The sequence below is a fragment of the Oncorhynchus masou genome, chromosome 18, assembly GCF_036934945.1.
Source record: "Oncorhynchus masou masou isolate Uvic2021 chromosome 18, UVic_Omas_1.1, whole genome shotgun sequence".
Classification (NCBI taxonomy): domain Eukaryota; kingdom Metazoa; phylum Chordata; class Actinopteri; order Salmoniformes; family Salmonidae; genus Oncorhynchus; species Oncorhynchus masou.
In genome coordinates this window covers 1,085,001-1,109,465 of record NC_088229.1, presented here as the reverse complement: position 1 = coordinate 1,109,465, position 24,465 = coordinate 1,085,001, and the positions used below count along the sequence as shown (strand labels likewise).

Below are 24,465 nucleotides of genomic sequence, written 5' to 3'. Positions count from 1 at the left end.
CACGTAAACAACCATGGAGCGAAACAGACAGGGTTGGCTCAGATTGTTGACATGTAAACTGTATTTAGACTCCAGAGTTTATTGAAAACAAAAATACATCGTTATAATTGTGAGTTAGCGAGCTAGAAAATTTGATCCATATTAGCATGGATATGAAATCAGTCAAAACAACTCAAAACAAGACATGGTATCAAGAACAAGATGAAACGAACTGCAAGGAGTCACGATTCCCACATGTCAGTTTCTTGTCCTTGTTGGTATCTATCTGGCCACCCAGAATCAGGGCAGTTTAGATACTAACAAGGACTTTATCTGGCCACCCAGAATCAGGGCAGTTTAAAGTCCTTGTTGGTATCTATCTGGCCACCCAGAATCAGGGCAGTTTAAAGTCCTTGTTGGTATCTATCTGGCCATCCAGAATCAGTGCAGTTTAAAGTCCTTGTTGGTATCTATCTGGCCACCCAGAATCAGGGCAGTTTAAAGTCCTTGTTGGTATCTATCTGGCCACCCAGAATCAGGGCAGTTTAAAGTCCTTGTTGGTATCTATCTGGCCACCCAGAATCAGGGCAGTTTAAAGTCCTTGTTGGTATCTATCTGGCCATCCAGAATCACAACTATTCAGACTTCTGCCCCATTGAAGCGAATGCATCGTTTTCCTGACATTGTCAGGTAACCCATCCACAGCGGAGGTCAAATCCTAATTTCAGCTAAGAAATATTATACGAGATAAAGTATTGTAATGAAACAGGCAGGGAGCAGATCTCGAACCCTCAACCTTCTAGTCCGAAGTCCAGCGCACTATCGACTGTGCCCCAAAAGCTTGAGCGGTGGAGTCGATATCCGCGCTTATAAACCCAGGGTCCTTACACTATTATAACATACATTACTTCTGATTCATCTGAAATACACTGATAAAATCTGGGGGAAAGAGACAACGGGGTTGGTGAGACAACGTACGGATGTTGGTGTTCCTGCTGCACCTTGCGCTGTTGTCAAGACAACTGGGATCTCTGGAACAAACAAGGTCAAATCATGACTTCAGGGATTTTCAGGTCAGAGCTCTAGGAAGATGCCCGAGTTGACCGTTTAAATCTATACTTCCCCAGTCGGAGCTTGTTTTTATGAGTTCTCAGTTGTTTTGAGTGCGGTAACTGTGTCCAATAATGTGTGATTGGAGTCGCAATTCAGGCCGTTCTGCAGGAACCCCTCATTATGCTCCTATTGGTCCATTTTTACGCTCCAGTACAGTAGGTGGCGTTACTGCACAATTAGGTTGGATGCCAGCCGCCGATGAACCCCACAGATGAAGGGGTGCGGGCGACTACGGTAGCTAGCAAGCCGCACACCGGTAAGGGCACATCGACCGTTTTTTCACCTTGTCAGCTCAGGGATTCGAACCAGTGACCTTTCAGGTTACTGACCCAACGCTCTTAACCTCTGGGCTATCTGCCAACCATGACAGACAGTTGGTGCTTAGTGGACTCGATGCCCATCACTAGTATAATACGAATGGGGAAGACTCAATGCTCCATCACTAGTATAATAAGAATGGGGAAGACTCAATGCTCCATCACTAGTATAATACGAATGGGGAAGACTCAATGCTCCATCACTAGTATAATACGAATGGGAAAGACTCAATGCTCCATCACTAGTATAATACGAATGGGAAAGACTCAATGCTCCATCACTAGTATAATACGAATGGGGAAGACTCAATGCTCCATCACTAGTATAATAAGAATGGGGAAGACTCAATGCTCCATCACTAGTATAATACAAATGGGGAAGACTCAATGCTCCATCACTAGTATAATACGAATGGGGAAGACTCAATGCTCCATCACTAGTATAATAAGAATGGGGAAGACTCAATGCTCCATCACTAGTATAATACGAATGGGGAAGACTCAATGCTCCATCACTAGTATAATACGAATGGGGAAGACTCAATGCTCCATCACTAGTATAATACAAATGGGGAAGACTCAATGCTCCATCACTAGTATAATACGAATGGGGAAGACTCAATGCTCCATCACTAGTATAATAAGAATGGGAAAGACTCAATGCTCCATCACTAGTATAATACAAATGGGGAAGACTCAATGCTCCATCACTAGTATAATACGAATGGGAAAGACTCAATGCTCCATCACTAGTATAATAAGAATGGGGAAGACTCAATGCTCCATCACTAGTATAATACGAATGGGGAAGACTCAATGCTCCATCACTAGTATAATACGAATGGGGAAGACTCAATGCTCCATCACTAGTATAATACAAATGGGGAAGACTCAATGCTCCATCACTAGTATAATACGAATGGGGAAGACTCAATGCTCCATCACTAGTATAATAAGAATGGGGAAGACTCAATGCTCCATCACTAGTATAATACGAATGGGAAAGACTCAATGCTCCATCACTAGTATAATAAGAATGGGGAAGACTCAATGCTCCATCACTAGTATAATACAAATGGGGAAGACTCAATGCTCCATCACTAGTATAATAAGAATGGGGAAGACTCAATGCTCCATCACTAGTATAATAAGAATGGGGAAGACTCAATGCTCCATCACTAGTATAATACGAATGGGGAAGACTCAATGCTCCATCACTAGTATAATAAGAATGGGGAAGACTCAATGCTCCATCACTAGTATAATAAGAATGGGGAAGACTCAATGCTCCATCACTAGTATAATAAGAATGGGGAAGACTCAATGCTCCATCACTAGTATAATAAGAATGGGGAAGACTCAATGCTCCATCACTAGTATAATAAGAATGGGGAAGACTCAATGCTCCATCACTAGTATAATAAGAATGGGGAAGACTCAATGCTCCATCACTAGTATAATAAGAATGGGGAAGACTCAATGCTCCATCACTAGTATAATAAGAATGGGAAAGACTCAATGCTCCATCACTAGTATGATAAGAATGGGGAAGACTCAATGCTCCATCACTAGTATAATAAGAATGGGGAAGACTCAATGCTCCATCACTAGTATAATAAGAATGGGGAAGACTCAATGCTCCATCACTAGTATAATAAGAATGGGGAAGACTCAATGCTCCATCACTAGTATAATAAGAATGGGGAAGACTCAATGCTCCATCACTAGTATAATACGAATGGGGAAGACTCAATGCTCCATCACTAGTATAATAAGAATGGGGAAGACTCAATGCTCCATCACTAGTATAATAAGAATGGGAAAGAGTCAATGCTCCATCACTAGTATAATAAGAATGGGAAAGACTCAATGCTCCATCACTAGTATAATAAGAATGGGAAAGACTCAATGCTCCATCACTAGTATAATACGAATGGGGAAGACTCAATGCTCCATCACTAGTATAATACGAATGGGGAAGACTCAATGCTCCATCACTAGTATAATACGAATGGGGAAGACTCAATGCTCCATCACTAGTATAATAAGAATGGGAAAGACTCAATGCTCCATCACTAGTATAATAAGAATGGGAAAGACTCAATGCTCCATCACTAGTATAATAAGAATGGGAAAGACTCAATGCTCCATCACTAGTATAATACGAATGGGGAAGACTCAATGCTCCATCACTAGTATAATACGAATGGGGAAGACTCAATGCTCCATCACTAGTATAATAAGAATGGGGAAGACTCAATGCTCCATCACTAGTATAATAAGAATGGGGAAGACTCAATGCTCCATCACTAGTATAATAAGAATGGGAAAGACTCAATGCTCCATCACTAGTATAATAAGAATGGGAAAGACTCAATGCTCCATCACTAGTATAATACGAATGGGGAAGACTCAATGCTCCATCACTAGTATAATACGAATGGGAAAGACTCAATGCTCCATCACTAGTATAATACGAATGGGGAAGACTCAATGCTCCATCACTAGTATAATACGAATGGGGAAGACTCAATGCTCCATCACTAGTATAATAAGAATGGGGAAGACTCAATGCTCCATCACTAGTATAATAAGAATGGGAAAGACTCAATGCTCCATCACTAGTATAATAAGAATGGGGAAGACTCAATGCTCCATCACTAGTATAATAAGAATGGGAAAGACTCAATGCTCCATCACTAGTATAATACGAATGGGGAAGACTCAATGCTCCATCACTAGTATAATAAGAATGGGGAAGACTCAATGCTCCATCACTAGTATAATAAGAATGGGAAAGACTCAATGCTCCATCACTAGTATAATACAAATGGGGAAGACTCAATGCTCCATCACTAGTATAATATGAATGGGGAAGACTCAATGCTCCATCACTAGTATAATAAGAATGGGAAAGACTCAATGCTCCATCACTAGTATAATACGAATGGGGAAGACTCAATGCTCCATCACTAGTATAATAAGAATGGGGAAGACTCGATGCTCCATCACTAGTATAATAAGAATGGGGAAGACTCGATGCTCCATCACTAGTATAATAAGAATGGGGAAGACTCGATGCTCCATCACTAGTATAATACGAATGGGGAAGACTCAATGCTCCATCACTAGTATAATAAGAATGGGGAAGACTCAATGCTCCATCACTAGTATAATAAGAATGGGAAAGACTCAATGCTCCATCACTCGTATAATACGAATGGGGAAGACTCAATGCTCCATCACTAGTATAATACGAATGGGGAAGACTCAATGCTCCATCACTAGTATGATAAGAATGGGGAAGACTCAATGCTCCATCACTAGTATAATAAGAATGGGAAAGACTCAATGCTCCATCACTAGTATAATACGAATGGGGAAGACTCAATGCTCCATCACTAGTATAATACGAATGGGGAAGACTCAATGCTCCATCACTAGTATAATAAGAATGAGGAAGACTCAATGCTCCATCACTAGTATAATAAGAATGGGGAAGACTCAATGCTCCATCACTAGTATAATAAGAATGGGGAAGACTCAATGCTCCATCACTAGTATAATAAGAATGGGGAAGACTCGATGCCCATCACTAGTATAATAAGAATGGGGAAGACTCAATGCTCCATCACTAGTATAATAAGAATGGGGAAGACTCAATGCTCCATCACTAGTATAATACGAATGGGGAAGACTCAATGCTCCATCACTAGTATAATACGAATGGGGAAGACTCAATGCTCCATCACTAGTATAATACGAATGGGGAAGACTCAATGCTCCATCACTAGTATAATAAGAATGGGGAAGACTCAATGCTCCATCACTAGTATAATACGAATGGGGAAGACTCAATGCTCCATCACTAGTATAATAAGAATGGGGAAGACTCAATGCTCCATCACTAGTATAATAAGAATGGGGAAGACTCAATGCTCCATCACTAGTATAATAAGAATGGGGAAGACTCAATGCTCCATCACTAGTATAATAAGAATGGGAAAGACTCAATGCTCCATCACTAGTATAATACGAATGGGGAAGACTCAATGCTCCATCACTAGTATGATAAGAATGGGGAAGACTCAATGCTCCATCACTAGTATAATAAGAATGGGGAAGACTCAATGCTCCATCACTAGTATAATACAAATGGGGAAGACTCAATGCTCCATCACTAGTATAATAAGAATGGGGAAGACTCAATGCTCCATCACTAGTATAATAAGAATGGGGAAGACTCAATGCTCCATCACTAGTATAATAAGAATGGGGAAGACTCAATGCTCCATCACTAGTATAATAAGAATGGGGAAGACTCAATGCTCCATCACTAGTATAATAAGAATGCGGAAGACTCAATGCTCCATCACTAGTATAATAAGAATGGGGAAGACTCAATGCTCCATCACTAGTATAATAAGAATGGAGAAGAGAGCAAGAGCTCTCTTGGAGGTGGGACCGGTCGGTTTCTTCTAATCAATCAGATGAGGTTTTCATTTACCAGGATATTCTACACTGGTTGGTGACCATGGAAGTGTTTTCCATGGGCAAATGATACATCAATATTATGTTTGCTATTCCTTTTCCTAAATGGCTATGCATGTTTTGTGACAAAATTGAAATGAGAAATACATACTCAATGATCATTTTCATGATTGAGTATGCATAAAGTCTGCCAATCTGAAAAAGAAATAGCAAAGTGTTTATTTAATTTCCATGGTACTATCCAGTACAACACTGACACATTTACAAACTAAATGTAAATGCTTCAATTACAAATCATTTATCCTGTTTTCTATTTCATTTCCTTGTTGTGAGAACAAGAACTGTATTCTCAATGGTATACTCTGTGTGGTTTTAAGACTGATCATTATAATTTTGACAATCAAATTCGATTAAATGATTGCAATGCTTAATTTTGCTATTCCATTTCCTCATTGCTCATTTACATTTGATGTTCGACATGGCAAACACAGTGGGCTGGGTTTGGTAACATGAGGCTTGGGATCTGAAGAAAATCCATGCATGAAACGTAGACATGAAACACCATGTATCGATTACAGACTAACATTTTAGGCTCGGACAAATCTTGTGTGGCAATTCTGACGTACAATAATACCTTTCAGAGATTTGGCAGTTTCATCTCAACTAAAAAAAAAAATGTACACTAAACGGCCTGTGAACAAGCATAACACAGGAGTCAGGGAACCTGGAAAGAGGCATCCTGCACTTTTGAAGTTAAGCTTCCGTTCTCTATTACACCTCAGCTGAGTTTAGATAGCTAATGGATTTGATTACCAGCGCAACTCTAGAGAGCACGAGCTGTATTATGCCTACAGCAGTCAAGTTTCAGTCCTCGAGAGGTGTCTCTCTGCAGCATGGACGTTTCTCTGGGTGACGTCCCCATGCATGCACCACAGCACCATGCTCCTTCAGAAAAGCCCCCCTCTGAAGGCATGCAGCCATACAGTCCTTATACCCTTATGTAGGCCTATGCCTTCGACCCAAATAAAGTGCAGATCATGCATAATGTGTGCAACTCATCATTCCAACATATTTTATAATTTAATTCATCCTTCATTCAGTTCAGTCATTTGTCTGAGTTGCAATAGGAACTAAATCAAAGAGAACAGAATATCCATGTGTTTATTGAAATCCATTTGTGTATTCAAATGTATCTACGTTTGGCGACAAATATGAAGCGAGGGCCAGCCAACGAGAGCATACAGGTCACAGTGGTGGGTAGTATATGGGGCTTTGGTGACAAAACAGATGGCACTGTGATAGACTGCATCCAATTTGCTGAGTAGAGTGTTGGAGGCTATTTTGTAAATGACATCACCGAAGTCAAGGATCGGTAGGATACCCTCGTAAAACGGACTATGTTTGGCAGCATGAGTGAAGGATGCATTTTGAGAAATAGGAAGCCGATTTCTAGATTTAATTTTGGATTGGAGATGCTTAATGTGAGTCTGGAAGGAGAGTTTACAGTCTAACCAGACACCTAGGTATTTGTAGTTGTCCACATATCCTAAGTCAGAACCGTCCAGAGTAGTGATGCTGGACGGGCGGGCAGGTGTGGGCAGCGATCGGTTGAAGAGCATGTATTTAGTTTTACTTGCATTTTTAAGAGCAGTTGGAGGCCACAGAAGGAAAGTTGTCTGGCATTGAAGCTCGTCTGGAGGTTTGTTAACACAGTGTCCAAAGAAGGGCCAGAAGTAAACAGAATGCAAAATAAATATATTTATTGAATCATCATGGTGCCCATAGAATATATAATGGTGCCTATAGAATATATCATGGTGCCCATAGAATATATCATGGTGCCCATAGAATATACCACGGTGCCCAAAGAATGTACCATGGTGCCTATAGAATCTATCATGGTGCCTATAGAATCTATCATGGTGACCATAGAATATATTGTGGTGACCATAGAATATATCGTGGTGCCTATAGAATATATCATGGTGCCTATAGAATATATAATGGTGCCCATAGAATATATCATGGTGCCTATAGAATATATCATGGTGCCTATAGAATATATCGTGGTGCCTATAGAATATATCGTGGTGCCTATAGAATATATCGTGGTGCCTATAGAATATATCATGGTGCCCATAGAATATATTGTGGTGCCTATAGAATATATTGTGGTGCCTATAGAATATATAATGGTGTCCATAGAATATATCATGGTGCCTATAGAATATATCATGGTGCCTATAGAATATATCATGGTGCCTATAGAATATATCGTGGTGCCTATAGAATATATCGTGGTGCCCATAGAATATATCGTGGTGCCTATAGAATATATCATGGTGCCTATAGAATATATCATGGTGCCTATAGAATATATCGTGGTGCCTATAGAATATATTGTGGTGCCTATAGAATATATTGTGGTGCCTATAGAATATATTGTGGTGCCTATAGAATATATCATGTTGCCCATAGAATATATTGTGGTGCCTATAGAATATATTGTGGTGCCTATAGAATATATAATGGTGTCCATAGAATATATCATGGTGCCTATAGAATATATCATGGTGCCTATAGAATATATCGTGGTGCCTATAGAATATATCGTGGTGCCCATAGAATATATTGTGGTGCCTATAGAATATATCATGGTGCCTATAGAATATATCATGGTGCCTATAGAATATATCGTAGTGCCCATAAAATATATCGTGGTGCCTATAGAATATATCGTGGTGCCTATAGAATATATAATGGTGCCCATAGAATATACCACAGTGCCCATACAATATATCATGGTGCCTATAGAATATATCGTGGTGCCCATAAAATATATCGTGGTGCCTATAGAATATATCGTGGTGCCTATAGAATATATCGTGGTGCCTATAGAATATATAATGGTGCCCATAGAATATACCACGGTGCCCATAGAATATATCGTGGTGCCTATAGAATATATCGTGGTGCCTATAGAATATATCATGGTGCCCATATAATATATCGTGGTGCCTATAGAATATATTGTGGTGCCCATAGAATATATCGTGGTGCCTATAGAATATATTGTGGTGCCCATAGAATATATCACGGTGCCTATAGAATATATCGTGGTGCCCATAAAATATATTGTGGTGCCTATAGAATATATCGTGGTGCCTATAGAATATATAATGGTGCCCATAGAATATACCACGGTGCCCATAGAATATATCGTGGTGCCTATAGAATATATCATGGTGCCTATAGAATATATCATGGTGCCTATAGAATATATCATGGTGCCTATAGAATATATCGTGGTGCCTATAGAATATATTGTGGTGCATATAGAATATATTGTGGTGCCTATAGAATATATCATGGTGCCCATAGAATATATTGTGGTGCCTATAGAATATATTGTGGTGCCTATAGAATATATAATGGTGTCCATAGAATATATCATGGTGCCTATAGAATATATCATGGTGCCTATAGAATATATCGTGGTGCCTATAGAATATATCGTGGTGCCCATAGAATATATTGTGGTGCCTATAGAATATATCATGGTGCCTATAGAATATATCATGGTGCCTATAGAATATATCGTAGTGCCTATAAAATATATCGTGGTGCCTATAGAATATATCGTGGTGCCTATAGAATATATAATGGTGCCCATAGAATATACCACAGTGCCCATACAATATATCATGGTGCCTATAGAATATATCGTGGTGCCCATAAAATATATCGTGGTGCCTATAGAATATATCGTGGTGCCTATAGAATATATAATGGTGCCCATAGAATATACCACGGTGCCCATAGAATATATTGTGGTGCCTATAGAATATATCGTGGTGCCTATAGAATATATAATGGTGCCCATAGAATATACCACGGTGCCCATAGAATATATCGTGGTGCCTATAGAATATATAATGGTGCCCATAGAATATACCACGGTGCCTATAGAATATATCGTGGTGCCTATAGAATATATCATGGTGCCCATAGAATATATCGTGGTGCCTATATAATATATTGTGGTGCCCATAGAATATATCGTGGTGCCTATAGAATATATTGTGGTGCCCATAGAATATATCATGGTGCCTATAGAATATATCGTGGTGCCTATAGAATATATTGTGGTGCCCATAGAATATATCGTGGTGCCTATAGAATATATTGTGGTACCCATAGAATATATCATGGAGCCTATAGAATATATCGTGGTGCCTATAGAATATATTGTGGTGCCCAAAGAATATATCATGGTGACCATAGAATATATTATGGTGCCTATAGAATATACCACGGTGCCTATAGAATATATTGTGGTGCCTATAGAATATATTGTGGTGCCTATAGAATATATTGTGGTGCCTATAGAATATACCACGGTGCCTATAGAATATATCGTGGTGCCTATAGAATTAGGATCTATTAGGACATTAGGATTCTTGAGAGCCTGTTGGTGATAACGTCCACCACCTCCTCCCACTCTGCAGCCCATAGTATAACCAATAACTCCACTGTGTAAACAGATAAACTATCCGTTGCTCTTTTTGTCACTGCCATCTAAAACTCAGGAACACTAAAAGATGCTCCTATCCTCCCTGTTTTAGGGTCCTTAGATCCATCTATGAATATATTAAAGAAAGCACGGTGTTGTTAAATGTTCAATTCCAACTGAATCTACTCCTTCCTCAACATCTCTTACCCTCTCAAGCAACCCTACATCTATCACTGGTTGGGGGAGAAACCAGGGTGGGATAGCAGGAAGAACCACAGATGGGCTGAACTCCTTCCCAAACAACCCCATCTCTCTCACCATGCCATCGCCTGTCCAAAGCTTGTACTCTGATTTCGTTCATGTTCCCAGAACTCTAGGAGCACCTTTTTTGTAGGATGTGTAAACTTACAGTATCAGTCCATTTTGGACTCGCCTTTCTTAGCGGATGTACAATCATCGCACATTGAATTATGGGGCGTTTCAGGCTCCGAAGTGAACATAATTGTACACTCGCAAACTCCATTAAAAACGAGGACTGAGAGGCTTACGTCAAATATGTTTGCTGGGATTCCCCCAAGGGCATAAGGCGAGGGTAACTGGACGAGGGTGTCTTATGAGCCTGAAACACCCCGTAACTCAATTATCCATGATTCTACATCTGTGATACAGCTAATTCAACGTCTGTTTTTCAGAGGGAAAGGAAGCTACGTGGGAACTCTGCTCAGGCATTTTCTTTTATGCCTCTGCTACTGTACGTTAGGTTACCCGCCTGTGTACCGGAGTCATAGCCTAAAGATTGACCAATAGAATTATAAAGAGGTGTTCCTGCTAATTCAGGAAATGGCACCCTTCTCATTGGCTATGTTCTAGAGAGCAGTCAAATCCATGATGCATTGTGGGTAAATGGTGACTGACTTATTGATCCACAAAAATTAATGAATTGTTATTTATAATGCAAGGTGATTTGTAGATCAGTTTGTAGTCGTCTGCACTGTTGGCTGCAATTTCGAACAAGCCGTGTGTGTGTGTGTGTGTGTGTGTGTGTGTGTGTGTGTGTGTGTGTGTGTGTGTGTGTGTGTGTGTGTTTTCAGGAACTTGGAAAAAACGAGTTCAAATAGTGTCGTCAGTGATTTTCAAATTGGAGCTCTAGTATGATCCCAGACTTTTTGACTGAGAGTTCCGTGGTGGATGACTTTTCAAAACGATTTTTTCCCAGTCGGAGCTAGTTTTCCTAAATTCCCAGTTGTCCTAAACACACTGTCAACACTAGCCACTTTAACAATGTTTACATATCTTGCATTACTCATCTCATATGTATATACTGTATTCTATACTATCTACTGCATCTTAGCCTATGCCGCTCTGACGTTGCTCATCCATATATTTATATACGTTCTAATTCCTTTACTTAGATTTGTGTGTATTAGGTAGTTGTTGGGGAATTGTTACATATTACTTGTTAGATATTACTGCACTGTCGGAACTAGAAGCACAAGCATTTCGCTACACTCGCAATAACATCTGCTACCCATGTGTATGTGACCAATCACATTTGATTTGATGTCCGTGTGTTCCGAGTTCCCAGCTGTCTTGAACGCGGTGTGTGTCAGTGATGTCACTACGCACAGAACGTCACTCTCCATTCATATCTACCAGAGAGGAAGAGGACGAGAGGCCAACTCGGTGGAAAATCTCTCTCCCTCCAGCATGTCGTTTTTTTTGTTGTTTCGCTCACCAAGCAAGGAGTTTTTGTATGGAAGTCAATGAGAGTGTCGAATTTGGTCGACAATAAAATTAATTGCTTATTAGCTAAGTGAGATTTATTTGACCGAATATAAGTTTCGTAGTGCATTAGCTGTTACTCTTGAACTGAAATAAGTAGGACACGTGACAACCCATGCAATGTTGAATCGAGATGGATATGCATATTCATGAGATAAAGCCTCTCACAATTGGATACATGCGGTAACGTCACAACCCTATTCAAATATTAAAAATAGGATTACAATATGGACATGTATCCACCAATCCAAAGAAAGGATAGGCGGGAGCTAGACAGCCCGCCGGGCCGCTTTGTGGACAACGAACTCCCATTGGCGGGACGGAGATACATGTATCTTGTCAGTATATCCATAATCTTTGTATCTATTCAACACACACACGCTTTCCTCTCCTCTCTTCTCTGTTGCTGGGATCTGAACTAGCTAGTCGAGCTATCCTCCAAACAGACCGCTAACTACCCAGCAATGTCAGCTACCTCTCCTCCCACCCCACCGGCTGATGCTTCGGCGGGGACAGAATCATGCTTCCCCCCGGGATACAAGCCTTTCCGTCCCGAAGAGCATGGCCTGGACGCCGGCTTCCGCCTGACGGGCTTCTCGGATATGAAGGGATGAGGATGCAAGGTCCCGCAGGAGACGCTGCTCAAACTCCTGGCGGGACTGGAGCCTCACCGGCCCGGGGAAACCGGGGACCAAGGCACCGATTTCGGACAACTCACTCCCAACAACACCTCCGCTGGCCCCCGACTAGGTAGCGAGCTCGTTAGCATAGCTAGCAAAATTATATTCGTTTTCAAGTAAACTTGTCAAGTTATTTAATGTAGATAACTTGTTTTATATTATTATTATTATCAAACGAACATAAGCTGATTAGTTAACTATGTCGTGGCTAAGTTAGCAATGTAGCCATATAAGCCTGCTAACAAACAAGTCCCTTCTCGAGCCAACTAGCAGTATGTATGCTAGCTGAATGTGGGGCTGTCCCGGTGCGCCTTATCTATTAGCATCTCTGATGCAAGGCCATATAGCTGACTGTTGATGGTGTCTAGCCAACTGCTGGTTAGTAAATGAATAACGTTATCTAGGTAATAAACAGGAGTGAAAATATAATTTATTTCCGGTACTGGACCTCCAGAAATGATGGGCCTAATCATAGAATTCCATATAGAACCCCTATTAATTCAATAGGATCTCTCTGGGCCTATTCATAAAAATGTCATTTAACTTTGAAAATGTATTACATTTTTTAATTATGGCATAAACAACTAGTCAGTATTTTTATTTTATTTTTTTAAAATATTTTTGTCAATCACTTCAAAAGGGCTCCTTTACTCAACTTGGTCTCAGATAATTTCGTATTATTCTGCATGTAAATCCGAGACACATATTTAGTGTGATATGTTACGTTTCGTATGGTATGTATTAGTTTATGGATGGCCTAGAGCAGTGGTTGTTAGTCCTGGGGACCCAAAGGCTGTGCATGTTTTGTGTTTGCCTAATTCAAATGATCAACTCATCAAGCTTTGATGATTTGAATCCGGTTTAGCACTAAGGCAACAACTAAAACGTGCACCACTTTGTGTCCCCGGGATCAGGATTAAGAAACACTGTCCCAGATCCATTTCATAAGATTTGTTACAAATTCCAATATGTGCTATGTTTTGCAAAATGTAGATTTTGTAACATAATGTATCTAGGTGGCTAACATTAGATAGCTCGCTTAGGGTTAAGTTAAAGGGTTAGTGGAAGGATTAGCTAACATGCAAAGTAGCTAAAGTTGTCCATGATGCGATTCGATGTTGAAGTGGGCGTATAACGTGAACATCTAGCAACCTTTGGGCTGCTAGACGTTTTTAACGACCCCCCCATTTAGCCAGCCACCGTACTTTCATTTTTGCCTTAATAAGTAACCAAACTTAACGTATCATACTAAGTGGAGTGTCTCGGATTTACATTTTTTTATTTAATTTAACCTTTCATTTAACTAGGCAAGTCAGTTGAGAACAAATTCTTATTTACAATGACGGACGACTGGGGAACAGTGGGTTAACTGCCTTGTTCAGTGGGTTAACTGCCTTGTTCAGTGGGTTAACTGCCTTGTTCAGTGGGTTAACTGCCTTGTTCAGTGGGTTAACTGCCTTGTTCAGTGGGTTAACTGCCTTGTTCAGTGGGTTAACTGCCTTGTTCAGTGGGTTAACTGCCTTGTTCAGTGGGTTAACTGCCTTGTTCAGTGGGTTAACTGCCTTGTTCAGTGGGTTAACTGCCTTGTTCAGTGGGTTAACTGCCTTGTTCAGTGGGTTAACTGCCTTGTTCAGTGGGTTAACTGCCTTGTTCAGTGGGTTAACTGCCTTGTTCAGTGAGACAGAAGGACATATTTTTACCTTGTCAGCTCGGGGATCCAATCCAGAAAGCTTCTGTTTACTGGTCCAACGCTCTAACCACTACCTGCCGCCCCGTTACATACAGAATAATATAATGCTTTGAGACCAGGTTGTAACATTAGGCTACCCACTCATGTTCATCCACTTGCAACACACAGTACCAGTCAACAGTTTGGACACGCCTACTCATTCCAGATTTTTCTTTATTTTTTACTATTTTCTACATTGTAGAATAATAGTGATGACATCAAAACTATGAAATAACACATGGATTCATGTCGTAACCAAAAAAATAAAATTAATATTTGAGATTCTTCAAAGTAGCCACCCTTTGCCTTGATGACAGCTTTGCACATTCTTGGCATTCTCTCAACCAGCTTCATGAGGTAGTCACCAGGAATGCATTTCAATTAACAGGTGTGCCTTGTTAAAAGTACATTTGTGGAATTTCTTTCCTTACTTTCATCCCCATTCATAAATCAATCAGTCAATCATTGCATACCATGGTAGCATGAATATTGTTAAAGTGTGTGTGTGTGTGTGTGTGTGTGTGTGAAGGTATAGGCATGGACTCCTGTGTGGTGCCTCTGCGACATGGAGGCCTCTCATTGGTCCAAACTACAGACTTCTTCTACCCTCTGGTGGAGGACCCCTACATGATGGTGAGTTCTGACACCTGACCTTTAACCCCTGACCTCCATTGTAACCTCTCATCTCCTAACATTTCTTAGGGCATGATTTATGCTTTATGCCCCAACTTATATCTGTATGAGTGAATTACATTTAATTTTCTTGTCAAATCGCCAGTTGGTGACCCATCCTTTACGAGATTGTATGTCTCTCTCTCTCTCCTTCCCCACATCTCTCCACCATCTCTCTCCTTCCACCATCTCTCTCTCTCTCTCTCTCTCCTTCCCCACATTGCTCTCTCTACCATCCCCCCCCCCCTCCCCCCCCACCAGGGAAGGATAGCTTGTGCTAATGTCCTCAGTGATCTCTATGCTATGGGCATCACAGAGTGTGACAACATGCTGATGCTACTCAGTGTCAGCCAGAAGATGTCAGAGCAGGTAGGTATTGTTGTGTAATATGATGTTGTTGCCATCCTAATGCACATTCAAATGTTATAAATCAACTCTGCAGAGCTCTCCCTGTCTTCTGCCGTGCCCTGATTGTATTACTGCTGATGATATCTGGAAATGTGCATGTACACCCTGGCCCATCTACAATTGCTAACCCCAATTCTGACTTGTGCTCTATCTGTTTAACTGATTTCTGCTGTCGTAAAAGCTAGGTATTCTGCACGTTAACACTAGAAGCATATTACCTAAATTGTGACCCGTTTAAGGAAACTAAGCGTATGTCGCGGGTTTAAGAGCCGTTTGAACGTAAACTTACAAAAAAAAATGTGTTTGTTGTCTCAGCCACTGCCTGTCACCAAGGGAGTACCCCAAGGCTTGATCCTAGCCCCACACTCTTCTCAATTTACATCAACAACATAGCTCAGGCAGTAGGAAGCTCTAACATCCATTTATATGCAGATGATAGTCTTATACTCAGCTGCCCCCCCCCCCCAGATTTTGTGTTAAACGCTCTACAACAAAGCTATCTTTGTGTCCAACAAGCTTTCTCTTCGCTTAATCCCTTAACCTTGTTCTGAACACCTCCAAAACAAAGGTTTGGTAAGAAGAATGCCCCTCTCCCCACAGGTGTGATTACTACCTCTGAGGGTTTAGAGCTTGAGGTAGTCACCTCATACAAGTACTTGGGAGTATGGCTAGACGGTACACTGTCCTTCTCTCAGCACATATTAAAGCTGCAGGCTAAAGTTCAATTTAGACTTGGTTTCCTCTATCGTAAATCACTCCTCTTTCACCCCAGCTGCCAAACTAACCCTGATTCAGATGACCATCCTACCCATGCTAGATTCCGGAAACAAAATTTATAACATTTATAGATCGGCAGGTAAGGGCGGCTCTCGAGCGGCTAGATGTTCTTTACCATTCGGCCATCAGATTTGCCACCAAATGCTCCTTATAGGACACATCACTGCACTCTATACTCCTCTGTAAACTGGTCATCTCTGTATACCTGTCGCAAGACCCACTGGTTGATGCTTATTTATTAAACCTTCTTAGGCCTCACTCCCCCCTATCTGAAATATCTACTGCAGCCTTCGTCCTCCACATACAACACCCGTTCTGCCAGTCACATTCTGTTAAATGTCCCCAAAGCGCACACATCCCTGGGTCGCCCGTCTTTTCAGTTCGTTGCAGCTAGCGACTGGAACGAGCTGCAACAAACACTCAAACTGGACAGTTTTATCTCCATCTCTTCATTCAAAGACTCAATCATGGACACTCTTACTGACAGTTGCAGCTGCTTTGTATGATGTATTGTTAGGGTTGCACATTTTGGTAAATATACAGAGGTGGGAATTAACTTTAATTAAATGAGTTGACTCTTCGCATGGGATGATTTCACTGTACAAAGACAGGGAATGATCCCCAATGATCCATCGTATCTCCCAAAAACGATTTCAACATCTGTAAAATGATAGTCTAGAAACTAAAGCTTTGGTTGTCTTCCTCTCGGGCTTCTGTCTTCTCCCTGGACCTCCTGAATGTCCACCTCTTGAACATCAGACTCTGAGGCCTCATCTTCACTGTCACTTTCCAACCTTGTTGAGGATAACTCGTCAGGCTCAAAAAGCCTCAAATTTGCCCGGCTGGCCACCAATTTTTCAACCCTGGTATTGGTCAGCCTGTTGCGTGCTTTGGTGTGTGTTCCCAAACTAGGACCAGTTGCACTCTTGAGGCGGCTGATGTTGGTGGGACTTGGAGGATGATGGAGGCAACAGGGGAAAGAGCCTCAGATCCACAAAGTCCCTTCCACCAGGTGGCTGATGAGAGTTTTGTTTTACACTGTGACCCTTTTGGAAATACCTGGATTTCTGCATAAATTGGTCATCAAATGTGACCTAGATGAAGATCAGATAAAAAACAATAGACAGTCTACTTAAACTAATAACACACAAACAATCATATGTTTTCAACGGTCAGGAGGAAGTTTGGACCATTCCTCTTTACACTGTTTCAGTTCAGCAGTATTCTTGGGATGTCTGGTGTGAACCGTTCTCTTGAGGTCATACCACAGCATCTCAATGGGGTTGAGGTCATACCACAGCATCTCAATGGGGTTGAGGTCAGGACACTGCATCTCAGTGGGGTTGAGGTCAGGACACTGCATCTCAGTGGGGTTGAGGTCAGGACACTGCATCTCAGTGGGGTTGAGGTCAGGACACTGCATCTCAGTGGGGTTGAGGTCAGGACACTGCATCTCAGTGGGGTTGAGGTCAGGACACTGCATCTCAGTGGGGTTGAGGTCAGGACACTGCATCTCAATGGGGTTGAGGTCAGGACACTGCATCTCAATGGGGTTGAGGTCAGGACACTGCATCTCAGTGGGGTTGAGGTCAGGACACAGCATCTCAATGGGGTTGAGGTCAGGACACTGCATCTCAATGGGGTTGAGGTCAGGACACTGCATCTCAGTGGGGTTGAGGTCAGGACACTGCATCTCAGTGGGGTTGAGGTCAGGACACTGCATCTCAATGGGGTTGAGGTCAGGACACTGCATCTCAATGGGGTTGAGGTCAGGACACTGCATCTCAATGGGGTTGAGGTCAGGACACTGCATCTCAGTGGGGTTGAGGTCAGGACACTGCATCTCAGTGGGGTTGAGGTCAGGACACTGCATCTCAGTGGGGTTGAGGTCAGGACACTGCATCTCAATGGGGTTGAGGTCAGGACACTGCATCTCAATGGGGTTGAGGTCAGGACACTGCATCTCAATGGGGTTGAGGTCAGGACACTGCATCTCAATGGGGTTGAGGTCAGGACACTGCATCTCAATGGGGTTGAGGTCAGGACACTGCATCTCAATGGGGTTGAGGTCAGGACACTGCATCTCAATGGGGTTGAGGTCAGGACACTGCATCTCAATGGGGTTGAGGTCAGGACACTGCATCTCAATGGGGTTGAGGTCAGGACACTGCATCTCAATGGGGTTGAGGTCAGGACACTGCATCTCAATGGGGTTGAGGTCAGGACACTGCATCTCAATGGGGTTGAGGTCAGGACACTGCATCTCAATGGGGTTGAGGTCAGGACACTGCATCTCAATGGGGTTGAGGTCAGGACACTGCATCTCAATGGGGTTGAGGTCAGGACACTGCATCTCAATGGGGTTGAGGTCATCCCACAGCATCTCAATGGGGTTGAGGTCAGGACACTGCATCTCAATGGGGTTGAGGTCAGGACACTGCATCTCAATGGGGTTGAGGTCAGGACACTGCATCTCAATGGGGTTGAGGTCAGGACACTGCATCTCAATGGGGTTGAGGTCAGGACACTGCATCTCAATGGGGTTGAGGTCAGGACACTGCATCTCAATGGGGTTGAGGTCAGGACACTGCATCTCAATGGGGTTGAGGTCAGGACACTGCATCTCAATGGGGTTGAGGTCAGGACACTGCATCTCAATGGGGTTGAGGTCAGGACACTGCATCTCAATGGGGTTGAGGTCAGGACACTGCATCTCAATGGGGTTGAGGTCAGGACACTGCATCTCAATGGGGTTGAGGTCAGGACACTGCATCTCAATGGGGTTGAGGTCAGGACACTGCATCTCAATGGGGTTGAGGTCAGGACACTGCATCTCAATGGGGTTGAGGTCAGGACACTGCATCTCAATGGGGTTGAGGTCAGGACACTGCATCTCAATGGGGTTGAGGTCAGGACACTGCATCTCAATGGGGTTGAGGTCAGGACACTGCATCTCAATGGGGTTGAGGTCAGGACACTGCATCTCAATGGGGTTGAGGTCAGGACACTGCATCTCAATGGGGTTGAGGTCAGGACACTGCATCTCAGTGGGGTTGAGGTCAGGACACTGCATCTCAGTGGGGTTGAGGTCAGGACACTGCATCTCAGTGGGGTTGAGGTCAGGACACTGCATCTCAGTGGGGTTGAGGTCAGGACACTGCATCTCAGTGGGGTTGAGGTCAGGACACTGCATCTCAGTGGGGTTGAGGTCAGGACACTGCATCTCAATGGGGTTGAGGTCAGGACACTGCATCTCAATGGGGTTGAGGTCAGGACACTGACTGGGCCACTCCAGAAGGGGTATTTTCTTCTGTTGAAGCCATTCTGTTGTTGATTTACTTCTGTGTTTTGGGTTGTTGTCCTGTTGCATCACCCAACTTCTGTTGAGCTTCAATTAGCGGACAGATAGCCTTACATTCTCCTGCAAAATGTCTTGATAAACTTGTGAATTCATTAGTCCGTTGATGATAGCAATCTGTCCAGGCCCTGAGGCAGCAAAGCAGCCCCAAACCATGATGCTTCCTCCTCCATACTTTACTGTTGGGATGAGGTTTTGATGTTGCTGTGCCTCTTTTTCTACACACATAGTGTTGTGTGTTCCTTCCAAACAACTCAACTTTGGTTTCATCTGTCCACAGAATATTTTGCCAGTAGCGATGTGGAACATCCAGGTGCACTTTTGCGAACTTCAGACGTGAAGCAATGGTTTTTTTGGACAGCAGTGGCTTCTTCCGTGGTGTCCTCCCATGAACACCATTCTTGTTGCGTGTTTTACGTATCGTAGACTCGTCAGAGATGTTTGCATGTTCCAGAGATTTCTGTAAGTCTTTAGCTAACACTCTAGGATTCTTCTTAACCTCATAGAACATTCTGCACTGTGCTCTTGCAGTCATCTTTGCAGGACGGCCACTCCTAGGGAGAGTAGCAACAGTGCTGAACTTTCTTCGTTTATAGACCATGTGTCTTACCTTGGACTGATGAACATCAAGGCTTTTAGAGACACTTTTGTAACCCTTTCCAGCTTTATGCAAGTCAACAATCCTTAATCTTAGGTCTTCTGAGATCTTTTATTTGAGGCATGGTTCACATCAGGCAATGCTTCTTGTCACATTTTGTGAGTTTTATTTTTTTATCGGGCAAGGCAGCTCTAACCAACATCTCTAATCTCATCTCATTGATTGGACTCCAATTAGCTTTTGGAGAAGTCATTAGCCTAGTGGGTTCACATACTTTTCCCAACCTACACTGTGAATGTTTAATGACTGTATTCAATATAGACAAGCTAAAATACAATTTGTGTGTTTTATTGGTTTAAGCAGTGTGTGTGTCTATTCTTGTGACTTAGATGAAGGTCTAATTTGATGACCAATTCATGCAGAAATCCAGGTAATTCCAAAGGGTTCACATCCTTTTTCTTGCCACTCTGTGTTTTGCATGACTGCCATATTGCGTCTCCATCCCAAAGCCCTTGCTTGGAAGTGTACTTCGCCAGACTGCCAAGAACCTTGCCCTCATCCAGGCCAAGATGGCGAGACACGATATTGATGACACCATAGGCCTTGTTGATCTCTGCACCAGACAGGATGCTCTTGCCAGCATACTTGGGGTCCAACATGTACGCTGCGGTGTGATTGGGCTTCAGGCAGAAGTCTTCACGGTTTTTGATGTATTTCCGAACTGCAGTTTCCTCTGCTTGGAGCAACAGTGAAGTGGGCAGGGCAGTACGGATTTCTCCTTAAACCTGCAAGCAGAGTCTGAACATCAGACAGGATGGCATTGTCTCCCTCAATCCGTGCAATGGCTCCTGCTGTAGGTTTCAGGAGTTTCAGGCTGTTTACCACTCTCTCCCAAAATACATCATCCAGGAGGATCCTCTTGATGGGGCTGTCCATATCGGCAGACTGTGATATGGCCTTTTCTTGGCGAGACTCCTTCCTCTCCAGGAGACCCCAACGGATGTCTGCTGGGCAGCTTCAATGTGGTGCTCTTATTCCTCTCACTTTGCTTGGTGAGGCAGATTGCTGCTATAACTTGATGACCCTTCACATGCCTAACCATTTCCTTGGCTCTCTTGTAGAGTGGATCCATTGTTTTCAGTGCCATGATGTCCTTGAGGAGCAGATTCAATGCATGAGCAGCACAGCCAATGGGTGTGATGTGAGGGTAGGACTCCTCCACTTTAGACCAAGCAGCCTTCATGTTCGCAGCATTGTCTGTCACCAGTGCAACTACCTTCTGTGGTCCAAGGTCATTAATGACTGCCTTCAGCTCATCTGCAATGTAGAGACCGGTGTGTCTGTTGTCCCTTGTGTCTGTGCTCTTGTAGAATGCTGGTTGAGGGGTGGAGATGATGTAGTTACATTATTCCTTGCCCACGAACATTCAACCACCCATCAGAGATGATTGCAATACAGTCTGCTTTCTCCATGATTTGCTTGACCTTCACTTGAACTCTGTTGAACTCTGCATCCAGCAAATGAGTAGATAAAGCATGTCTGGTTGGAGGGGTGTATGCTGGGCAAAGAACATTCAAAAATCTCTTCCAATACACATTGCCTCTGAGCATCAGAGGTGAACCAGTTGCATACACAGCTCGAGCAAGACATTCATCAGCATTTCTCTGACTACGTTTCTCCATTGAGTCAAAACAACCTTCTGATTCCAGGAGGACCATGAGCTGTTGCTATCGATAAAGTGTCTGATTCATCATTTTCACTTCAAATAGAAGTAGAGGGACTTTTGTCAGAGGTTGCTTGTTGTGAGCGCCGAGGGAACTTTATGCACTTGGCCAGATGATTCTGCATCTTTGTTGCCTTCTTCACAAATGAATTCGCACAATATTTGCAAATGTACACAGCTTTTCCTTCTACATTAGCTGCAGTGAAATGTCTCTACACATCAGATAGTGCCCGTGGCATTTTCCTGTAAAGATTAGAAAAAATTAGTTTAAAAAAACAACATACAATTCCATGTACCGATAGTTAAGCAGTTAGAACAACTCCTTTTGTGTGAATGTTTAAAATGAAACGTATGGAAACAGGTGAATTAACACTCCTCAGTTAGCAGGCTCAAACTAAAAACCCACACGGTAGCAGAAACTAACTAGAATAAATTGTTAACAAGTTAGAAAATGATTTAAACACACTTTGCTGTAGGCTACTATTTACTAGTTTAAAAAAATATAATGTATGTCATATAAAATATCTTCACACTACCCAGTATTGTAATCGAAACTTACCAGAAAGCATGGCTCACAGTGCAGTGGGTTCAATAGCATCTCATTAGTGTGCAAGATCTTGAGAATTGTATTTTTATTTATTTAACCTTACCTAGGCAAGTCAGTTAAGAACAAATTATTATTTACAATGACGGCCTAGGAACAGTGGGTTAACTGCCTTGTTCAGGGGAACAGTGGGTTAACTGCCTTGTTCAGGGGAACAGTGGGTTAACTGCCTTGTTCAGGGGAACAGTGGGTTAACTGCCTTGTTCAGGGGAACAGTGGGTTAACTGCCTTGTTCAGGGGAACAGTGGGTTAACTGCCTTGTCCAGGGGAACAGTGGGTTAACTGCCTTGTCCAGGGGAACAGTGGGTTAACTGCCTTGTCCAGGGGAACAGTGGGTTAACTGCCTTGTCCAGGGGAACAGTGGGTTAACTGCCTTGTCCAGGGGAACAGTGGGTTAACTGCCTTGTCCAGGGGAACAGTGGGTTAACTGCCTTGTCCAGGGGAACAGTGGGTTAACTGCCTTGTCCAGGGGAACAGTGGGTTAACTGCCTTGTCCAGGGGAACAGTGGGTTAACTGCCTTGTCCAGGGGAACAGTGGGTTAACTGCCTTGTCCAGGGGAACAGTGGGTTAACTGCCTTGTCCAGGGGAACAGTGGGTTAACTGCCTTGTCCAGGGGAACAGTGGGTTAACTGCCTTGTCCAGGGGAACAGTGGGTTAACTGCCTTGTCCAGGGGAACAGTGGGTTAACTGCCTTGTCCAGGGGAACAGTGGGTTAACTGCCTTGTCCAGGGGAACAGTGGGTTAACTGCCTTGTCCAGGGGAACAGTGGGTTAACTGCCTTGTCCAGGGAACAGTGGGTTAACTGCCTTGTCCAGGGGAACAGTGGGTTAACTGCCTTGTCCAGGGGAACAGTGGGTTAACTGCCTTGTCCAGGGGAACAGTGGGTTAACTGCCTTGTCCAGGGGAACAGTGGGTTAACTGCCTTGTCCAGGGGAACAGTGGGTTAACTGCCTTGTCCAGGGGAACAGTGGGTTAACTGCCTTGTCCAGGGGAACAGTGGGTTAACTGCCTTGTCCAGGGGAACAGTGGGTTAACTGCCTTGTCCAGGGGAACAGTGGGTTAACTGCCTTGTCCAGGGGAACAGTGGGTTAACTGCCTTGTCCAGGGGAACAGTGGGTTAACTGCCTTGTCCAGGGGAACAGTGGGTTAACTGCCTTGTCCAGGGGAACAGTGGGTTAACTGCCTTGTCCAGGGGAACAGTGGGTTAACTGCCTTGTCCAGGGGAACAGTGGGTTAACTGCCTTGTCCAGGGGAACAGTGGGTTAACTGCCTTGTCCAGGGGAACAGTGGGTTAACTGCCTTGTCCAGGGGAACAGTGGGTTAACTGCCTTGTCCAGGGGAACAGTGGGTTAACTGCCTTGTCCAGGGGAACAGTGGGTTAACTGCCTTGTCCAGGGGAACAGTGGGTTAACTGCCTTGTCCAGGGGAACAGTGGGTTAACTGCCTCGTCCAGGGGAACAGTGGGTTAACTGCCTCGTCCAGGGGAACAGTGGGTTAACTGCCTCGTCCAGGGGAACAGTGGGTTAACTGCCTCGTCCAGGGGAACAGTGGGTTAACTGCCTCGTCCAGGGGAACAGTGGGTTAACTGCCTCGTCCAGGGGAACAGTGGGTTAACTGCCTCGTCCAGGGGAACAGTGGGTTAACTGCCTCGTCCAGGGGAACAGTGGGTTAACTGCCTCGTCCAGGGGAACAGTGGGTTAACTGCCTCGTCCAGGGGAAC

General features: G+C 43.2%; 1 protein-coding gene across 1 annotated transcript in view; it reads left to right on the top strand.

The window, feature by feature from the left end:
- The first annotated feature begins 12,127 nt into the window (after positions 1–12,127).
- sephs3 (selenophosphate synthetase 3) overlaps positions 12,128–24,465 on the top strand; it is a 29,084-nt gene continuing 16,746 nt past the window's right edge. The window contains exons 1-3 of the mRNA XM_064921973.1: positions 12,128–12,945; positions 15,134–15,237; positions 15,538–15,645. Coding sequence (XP_064778045.1) covers positions 12,660–12,945; positions 15,134–15,237; positions 15,538–15,645 — 498 coding nt within the window. The 5' untranslated portion in view covers positions 12,128–12,659. The remainder of the gene's footprint in view (positions 12,946–15,133; positions 15,238–15,537; positions 15,646–24,465) is intronic.